Genomic DNA, 9,553 nt, shown 5'->3' on the forward strand with positions numbered 1-9,553 from the left:
TCACCTACACAATAACTATCAATAGTAGTGCCACCGTGTGAATTTTGAATTTTTAAGCTGCCGTAGGTTAGGGAACCAATAGCTATGTAATTACTTGGTAAGTTACTTATATAAAATGGAATGTTTACATCTGGGCAGATGGGACTCCCGCCTCCCAGACAGTAGTTAACTGCCTAACCACCTTGTTTGAAGGTTCAACGGCTGTTTCCAGCTTCGCTAAAAGTAATTCCTAATGTAAAGGACCGATGGTTTGTATATCAGTTGGAACAAATACCACTTCTTATAAATTACAGGAATGTGATAGTTCTGAATAAGCCAATCTAAATGATCCAGTCCAGTCCTCCCATATATTTATTATACTGGGAATTGAGAAATAGTTGAGGAACAAGTATTTCTTTTCTACGACTGGTTCAGCATTTCCAATAGGGTTGGCAGTTTGATGGTTGCTAGCAATTGTAAATATGCTCTTGTCACATCATTTCACAAAGAACAGTTCTTTTTATTCAAATCTGTAATCAGAATCCACAATCTTCTTTTTTTGTTCTTTATCATCCTTCAGTGGGCATTTGGGTGTTCGTTTGAACATACTATTCCATGTCAGTCTGATTCCAAATTGTTTTATTTCTACAAACAGGTCATAACTTGAAAAAAATTATCAACAAATTTTGTGGTCACATGGGTTCTCAAGGAGACTAATCACAGACATACAGTTATCACTTCTGAACCTAGGATGTCATTGTTTTTTGGCAACAAGAATAGAATTTGATTGCTTCCTTGATATAAATACAATTAAATCCTTTATCTCTTACGCAGTTTCCTGCATTTTCATTGTGAACAAAATGAAGATATTGCTTACTGTTTGATAATTAAGAATCAGTTTTTTGTCATCATTTTTCAAATAGTCCGAGTTTCAATCTTCATCCAAACATCAATAAAGTAATACTGTTCATTTGGCAATCTGTGGCAACCTGAAAGCAATCAGTCCTCATCCAAACACCAATACAGTAAACAATAAGTGTCCTAGGAAATTTTTCAAACAGTTTGTTAACAGAATAAAATCATGTATAGTTTTCTGAAGAAAGTAAGTATTAAATTCTCTGCAAATTTCCTTTAGTATATTCATTGCAAAAGGAAAGTTCAAAAATTTCAGTTGGCCTCCAATTGCTCATGGTCCTTTTTTTCAGGACCAAAATTTTGTAACATACTGTTCTAAACCAAGCCATTTTAGCACATTTAACAAACTTTATAGGGGAGTTAGAACATTCAATTACCCTCTGTGTTAGTATGGAATACATAGGACTTCAACTTACCCAAAAAAAATTTTGAATGAAAATTAGGAAAAACGAGGTCTGTCCTTCCACTACAGTTTTTCACACGATATTGAAAACAGTGACTGACAACAATGTTGCCAATATCCATCAAAATATAGTTCAAATGTCTAAAAGACACTTCAATCTTCACGACTACTGTAACTGAATGTACTGCATCTCATAAAAGTTTCACTGATTACAGGATATTATTGGTAATTCCTTTGGTCCTAAAAAAGGGCCAAGGGTGCTAATGGGTTAAAACCAACGGGTTTGTTTCACTGTTTATCCCTCTTTCCCCTTGTCTAGAGAGGGCAGGGAGACATGCATCTGCTCAATCTACAAAAAAGATGGACAAGAGATCCCCGTCATGTACAGGCAGTCCCCGGTTATCAGCGGGGGTTCCGTTCCCCACAGTGTGACAATAACTGAAAATCGGCGATAATAGCAGCGATCCCTGGTAATCGGCACTGATATCCAGCTATTGGCGCCGATAAAAGGGGACCAGCGCTGCTGATAAGTGGGGATCAGCACCAATAATCGGAGGTCGGTGCCGATAACTGGAGATCGGCACATATCGGTGCCGAAAATCCAGTTATCGGCATCACTAGCCAAGTGCTGTAAAACCGGATCGCCGATAACCGGGGACTGCCTGTTCTCACTTGCAAACTTCATCCTTCCAGCACATGACGGCTCACTACCTGACTCTTTGCCCTACAAGAGAGAAAGGTGAAAGAGAAAAGGAAGGAGACCAGTCACTTACATACACTCTCTCTCATTTACCAAACACCTTGGACAAGCAGCTACCTGTCCGCTTGGGGGAGCCATGTGAGCTACACAACTTGTTGGGGAAATGCCACAGGGCCCAAGGAAAACATGTCCCAAAGGAAAAACAAGGTGAATGTGGTCAGGCACAAAGATATACCTGCCTGTAATACCTTGCTGAACCAACAGTCTCTTTTGGAATGCCAGGGGCAGGCAATGCCCCTAACTTCATGAACGCAATCTCTTTCTGGTTTTGTGAGACTATGAAATGGGTGTACGCTTTGTTTGATGAAGGAGACAGGAGTATGGTACGTGTGAGACCTGAGATGTCTCATTCACAGGGGCGAGATGCAGGTTTCCTATTCCCATAAGAAGGACGCGTATCATTTCACGGCCTAGAAGGGTTAACGTCACATCCATGGCCGACTGAATCCGATGGCAGTCATGTCTCTCTTAGGAGATCGCGATAGAGAACAACGAGACAATAACGGGCGAGTCTGCAAGCCTAACCTATCTGGCATAATTGCACAGATGTTTCTGTCTTCATCGACATGTCTGTCAACATGACCATGTGAATTAGAGCCATGATCACGAACCCTCTTGGGAGAGCATGAATGAGAGCGATGGTAAGACGGACGTTTATCAGGATGAGAGCTGACAGGACTCCTGGAACAATGTTGTCTTACAGAACAGATGTGAGAACTCGAACGCGATGCCACGTCCCTCGCAGGCAAACAAGAACAAGGAGACCAATGAGGTGACAAGGGCCATCACCGAGTGCACACACCCGGACGTGCCGAATTCTGGATGTGCGAGGGGGGGACTGCAGGACACAGAGGGAAGGGGCAGTACCCTAGATCACTCCTCCACCCAGGATTTCTTGATAGGAGCCTTGTCATCTTTCCTTCGAACCTGCACAGGACAATCGAGGTAAGACCTCTTTGGGAACGAGACAGACAAACGTGACACATCAGCACCAGGAACATGTTCACGAGCAGGAGAGCCATGTACATGGTCGGAAGACGATGCAGAAACAGAAATGGTCTTACGACTCTTCCGGTGGGGAGCAGCGACAAAGTCCCTAATCCTCCGTCTGACAGGGGAGGACCGGACAGGGGAAGAAGACGAAGAAGACAATGATGGAGAGGGAGGTCTACGCCATTTCTTCTTCAAAGCACGTCCATACCTCTCTTGGAAAACAATGTCGACTCTGTCTACCACAGCCTAAACAAGCAAGTCTGGAGACAGAGTAGGAGTAGATGTCGACACCACAGAGTATATCTATGACAGCTGAGAAGTCACAGGGACTGAGGCTCTAGGCACATGAGCAAGGCGAGCCACTGGTCTAGAAACTGTCATGGCAGTTGAGGTGAGACCCTGAGAAGACGTCACCTTCGGAGAAGTTGATCCAAGATGATAGCAGGGACGTCTGATGCAGACGAGACGAACCAGGAACAGCAGCGCTCGACCCAGATGAGTGATGGGCAGGAGGACTGGGAACTGTCATTGCAGCTGACACGGGAATGCAAGAAGACATGAGGTTGGATAACAGGCCATCTATGGTTGGTACCCCTGACAGGCCTAACGAGGCCCAAGTGTCCGACATCTTTAGCACATCCGATCCTAAAATAGTAGAACAAGATGGCGCTGCCTCCACCCTACTGAGAGAGTGGGGGCAGCAAAAGGGATATCTCCTGACCCCTCTCCCACAACTTCCAAGGGTGAGGCCATGGAAGAATGGGAAGGGGTAAAATCTTCTAAAGAAGAAGCAACTGAAGGAAGTTTGGACAAGGAAGAGGCAGAACAAAGGGGAGTTTGAGGAGCATCCATTGAAAGAGAGAAGAGAACCCTTCCCAAGATGGTGCCTCTGGCTTCCTCTTATATTGCCTCTTCTTGGCAAAGACCCTCCATTGCTCAGGAGACAAGAATGACACTCAGGGAAACGATTAGTTACGTTACAAGCATTAGTCCTGCATCTCCTGCAAGTAGAATGAGGATCAGTCTCATACAAAGCAAGAAAACAAGAGCAAGGTTAGTTAGCTAATCCAGGACATTTCCTCTGAGGCTTAAAAGGCTTAGATGAGTTTTGGGTTTGCATAATCAACAGCCAAAACACATACAAAATAGTACTATATCACAACACAAAATTCAAACCAAGGGAAACACGGGCAAGAGAGGAAAACATCGGCTTTTGGGAGGAAGGGCAGCAGCACGTCCTACCAGCAAGGCGGTAAAGAAGAAACTGAACACGTCACAGGGTTAGGAGGGCTGTGGTTGCCTCCTTGCAGATCCCAATGGCTGATCCCTGATGCCACCAATTCTTTGCATCACAATTTTAATTGTTTTTTACTGGTTTCCAGCTGGTGCTGGAAGATTTATCCTTACACTAAGACATGGGTTTGTTCCGCATATGAACCATTACTGCTTTTTACATTTTTTTATCTTGAAGTGATTTTGTGTTAAGTAATATTTCTTTTAGTCTGAGTTTGTGTCTATATCTGTAAGTACACAAGCATCATATACAAAACACTACACATGTACTGTGGCTACCTCTCTCTAGTGCAGTACTGTACATTTAATGACACTTATTTAATGCAGTCCCAAATTACATGTGTACTGTACTTAATACAGTAATGTAATGTTACATACATATATTTTTCAGTCTCTCTCTCCCTCTCTCACCATTTATTGAACACAGTACAGTAGTGTATTTAATAGAACACATTAAAAGTACTTTGTTTTTTCCTACATAATCAAACCATAGCCTTTTACACTGGTGTACAGTATCCTTCAGTGCAAGCTGGAATGGTTGTTAAGCTTGGTAACAAGGTCACTGAATATTAGTTATGGGGAGGGAGAGTGAGAGAATACCTTTCACTCAACCCCACCACTGCCAAGCACTTTTCCTTTGGTCACAGAGACAAGGCTGAGGCGAGTTTGAGGTAAGAGGCTCAGGTTTTTATACTTTGAAAAAACAAATTACCAACACTTTAAAAATCTGTTATTTGCTCCCAAGGAAATACAAACCATTGCCTTTTATACTGGAGACTGACTTCTTAGGTGGAAGGTCATCTCTGACAACTGACTGGAATTTAATCCTACCCAGAATTATTATGGTCCCTTCACATATGCGAGTAGGGCATATGTAACCTCCTACCCAGTCTGCGTTATGGGATGACAGAACAGTAGGACCCTAGGTGTGAGTGAAACTGACATTAAGAAAGAACTCAATCAAGTCAGGGGATATCACAGTACCATGAAATCCCCTGTATGGGGTTTAAATCATGACGCGTTCAGAATCTAGCTCTACCCGCAGCTTTCCTCCTTGTTGAAAGGGAGAGCAGGGTGAGACATACCTTAGTTAGTAACCACTTCATACCCATTCTCTTCTATCTACCAAAGTTCCTCTTTGGAGGAGTGGTAGAGCTTTCGACTGGCACGCTGTTGGCTCAGCGTTCGACTCTCCGACCAGCCAAAGAGGAATTAGAGGAATTTATTTCTGGTGATAGAAATTCATTTCTCGTCATAATGTCGTTCGGATTCCACAATAAGCTGTAGGTCCCGTTGCTAGGTAACCAGTAGGTTCTTAGCCACGTAAAAATAAGTCTAATCCTTCGGGCCAGCCCTAGGAGAGCTGTTAACCAGCTCAGTGGTCTGGTTAAACTAAGATATACTTTTAACCTCTCCCACTTTGAGGAAGATCACAAAACATGCTCCTTACAGATGAAAAGACAACTATAAACCCTATTCCTATAAGAAATACAATAGCCTACCTGTGTGGGTCAACTACTAGAAGAGACAAGAAGCATCCAGTCCCTCAAAATGCCTTTGTGCTTGCTTTTTCTCCGTTTATTAGGCAAAGTGAAAACATGAACAAGAATTAACCAAAAATTAGGTATTTCTAAATAATAGATACACGGCGGGTATTTAGCAAGAAATGGCAGTTTCTTATAGTATTTTGGTTGCTTATTTACAATTTAACATTATTTTTTGGGGGTCGGCTGTAATTAACCTATAATTAACTCCTGAAGTCCATCCAACAAGGGGTTTCCATATGCAATCTTTACCAAACAGAGCATGACTACGTCTGTTTCGAACGGTTCATATCCCGTCAGGCATGTGCAATACCTTGGAAACTGGTTTTTTCTACACTTTTAGGGCTTCTGACACTGGCGGTGCATTTGTTTGTTGTCGGCCAAATGGAATGTCCCTTTGCCGTGTTTAGTACTGGCTGGGGGGGCAGTATCCATACGTTAACAAGTTATTGCACTTGCCAGATGGGGTATGAACCGTTCCAAACAGACGTAGCCGTGCTCTGTCTTGTGAAGATCACGAATGGAAACCCCTTGTTGGATGGACTTCAGGGGTTAATTACAGGTTAATTACAGCCGACCCCCGAAACATAACGTTAAATTGTAAATAAGCAAAATACTATAAGAAACTGCCATTTCTCACTAAATATCTGCGGTGTATCTATTACTTAGATCTACCAAAAATTACATTAAGGGGTTTCTACAAACTCTCAGCCTACTGAGAGTGAGAAGAGACAACACTCGACAGCAAATGAGAGCGGGGTATTCAGCACTCATCCCTATTAACCACAAGTTAACTAGCCTACCCTGTTACAATGTTTCAATAGCTAATTCCAGCTCAAACTGAGGAATACTCCTACATAAAATCCAATGGTTTGCATTTCACAGGAACAAAAAAAAGTACATATCATATTTATTTTATTACCAGAACCTCTCTGAGTGCCATGTTTGGTACCAGCCCCAAGGGAATGACTGCTGCAACACAAGAGAGAGATAGAAGCCTTAGTATCTCAGAAATATATATTTGCAGCATAATTAGGCTACATCATGGTATTAATGTAAAACAATACCACACAATAGGCCTAAGTTTCAATATAAACAGAAGACAGTCATTCCAGTCACTGGTGGGCTGTAGCCTAGGTTAGGCTAGGCTAGTGGGGTGTGTCTTGGCATTCTAGGCCTACTTGGATGTGGGGGTTGACGCCTCCCCCAGGGTGATGAAAAATCACTGGCATTGTATCAAGGTTAGTTACTAGGATAGGCTACCGGTGCAGTATGCGGTCAGTGGTCAGGGTTGGGGGACCTGACTACCCTAGGCTATCTTCGCCTGAGCATTTTGAGGTGGCAGGCCCAGGGAACTGGGTAATTTTTGGGAAGACTCCAGCCAGCCATTTCGAAAGGCGCCACCTAGCCATTTGTGCATGGAAACCCATTTTGGGTTTTTCACGCAAAAATGGCTAGGAAACGATAGTGCACTAAAAGAACCTAAAAATACCAACCTGTCGTAACCTAAGAGTGTGTGCTGGTTACATTTTTGCTGTATCAGCTATGGGGGGGGGGAGCAGGAATTGTCATACCTTATAAGTCATAATTTGATTAATTATTTTTCTCTGTTATTAGGCATTTGCAAAGTTTATGCATTGAGAAAAAATTTTTGTTTTGATGGGTTTCACCAAAGAAAAATATAAATTATAAAGTGGGAGGTGGGTGGCTGGAGTCTTCCGAAAAATAAGAGGGAACTGAAACCAAGCAACTTTAACTTTAGGGTTAAAAAGCCTAACCTGCCCTCTGCCAACTGAATGCCGATTGTTGGGTGAAAAATGATCCTAGCTAAGGTCCGGGCTATAAGGCTAGGCACCACCTATGAGCATTTTCCACCCACAAATTATGAATGACAAGATATTCTATTTTACGTTGCGATACCCTAGGCCTAGACGTGTCATCCCAAGGGCAAAAAAGGCTGGCATTTTACCTTGGCAAGCCACGAGTAGGCCGTCAATATCCAACAGGCTAATAATACAGAACAAAAGCTGGTGGTCCAATGACCTAGCTAGGTATGGCAGGCGGCCTCCTCCTCACCTCCCAACAATTCCAATTTTCTCGTCCCTGGCCATGATTGCGGTGGCAGCTGCAGCCTCTTCAGACTCTTTTCTCTTCTCTTCTGCCGAGACACAACTAATGCTCATTCAGTCACAGACTTCAGCGCTCCTCCTAAGCCGGCTACTGATGCTCAGGGCCGATAAGAACGGTGGGCACAGGGCACCGATGGATGCTGCGAAAGATACAGGTGTTGTCAGCCTATTGAGGTCCAAAGGTCACTCAACTCAACGGCGATCACACTCGTCCGGTTGCTTGCATGCTTCCCTGCTCGCTCCTCGCTCGCCCTCGGCCCTCGGTCTCTCTCCAAAACTCGTTTTAACACTTGCGGCGGATTTAGGGTCGCATGTTTTTTCTTCAAGCAATGGGGAAATTTTAAACATTTTATTAGGTTATCGACAGAACATAGATTATGAATCACCCGTCACCATATCTTGTAACAGGTAAGTCAGAGAACAGGTACGTGACCTTTCATTGTGCGGAGGTTAATGTGCAGATCGGGACGGGGGCAACGGCCGTGGTGTTATTGTCCCGATAAGGCTTCCAACTTAGTGATCTTGTTCGATTCTTCACAGGATAACAAATACCGTTATTATCGTCAAACAGAGTTTTCAGTTAAAGCTGTCATCTCATTCTAAACAGGAATATCTTCTTATGTCAGCATGACAAGTAGTGTTTGTTTCTACACTTGACTAGACTAGGAAGGAATCAGTTAAATTGGCCGGGGTGGTTCAGTTCGTTATGTTTATTTATATTTTTTGTTGATCTCTGCGTTACTCTTAAGTCACGATTTCAGTACGGTTGATATTTTGTTGACATGTTTTGTTTCACCATAATACCGCACACGCATGCATAGATGTGCATATACCAATACACACGTTGACAATTTTACATCTAGCCTGTTGCTGACATCCATACCAACGAATGAACCTAACATTTGCTTTGTACAGCAATGTCAACGTTGACCTGTCACCTCCCGTAATTAAGAGATAATTTTTAAAAACTGAATTTAATATTTGTTCTCATTTAGCTTTTATATAGGTAATATGAGCTTTCTAGTTTATGTATCAATGGTTAAGCCTAAGAATATGTTTTTTGACGTGTGAGTATGTGATCATCTCTGTCTTGAAGTTAATCTCGCCATTTTTTCTTTCCACTTTACATTTTTAGAAAATCCATTTTTTAATATACAAAAACCTAAATTATGCAGTCTTTTCTGTGGAGCTAATGATGAGACCAATGTGTCTTCTTTGCTATATCAGTACTGATGACTTGTTCAATATGTCTTACGTTTGACGTTGTGTAGTATATATCACAATCACCCAGGTTAATATTATTTTTCATTCCGAACGGTAGTTGACTGACGATGTTAGTTTAAAGAAGGGGCTACTAAGAATCCTTTTCCAAGACACTACGTTTTCAAGTGGGACGTTTTTGAATGGATATCAAAAATTTGTACTTGAGAGTCACAGCTGTCTGAAAGTTTTCGTTGAAAATTGGCAGGTGACCACGTAATAGATTATTTTTGTAGGCTTTTTTGTATATCAGAGGAAAAAGAGCTGTTACTATTTA

The 9,553-nt window shown here is 42.4% G+C and overlaps 1 protein-coding gene across 1 annotated transcript in view; it reads right to left on the reverse strand.

Annotated features, from left to right (window-relative positions):
• Window positions 1–8,724, reverse strand: part of Had1 (beta Hydroxy acid dehydrogenase 1) — a 96,318-nt gene extending 87,594 nt beyond the window's left edge. The window contains exon 1 of the mRNA XM_067108945.1: window positions 7,964–8,724. Coding sequence (XP_066965046.1) covers window positions 7,964–8,070 — 107 coding nt within the window. The 5' untranslated portion in view covers window positions 8,071–8,724. The remainder of the gene's footprint in view (window positions 1–7,963) is intronic.
• Between the last annotated feature and the right edge of the window lie 829 nt (window positions 8,725–9,553).

The sequence above is a fragment of the Macrobrachium rosenbergii genome, chromosome 9 (assembly GCF_040412425.1).
Source record: "Macrobrachium rosenbergii isolate ZJJX-2024 chromosome 9, ASM4041242v1, whole genome shotgun sequence".
In the NCBI taxonomy this organism is placed as follows: Eukaryota; Metazoa; Arthropoda; class Malacostraca; order Decapoda; family Palaemonidae; genus Macrobrachium; species Macrobrachium rosenbergii.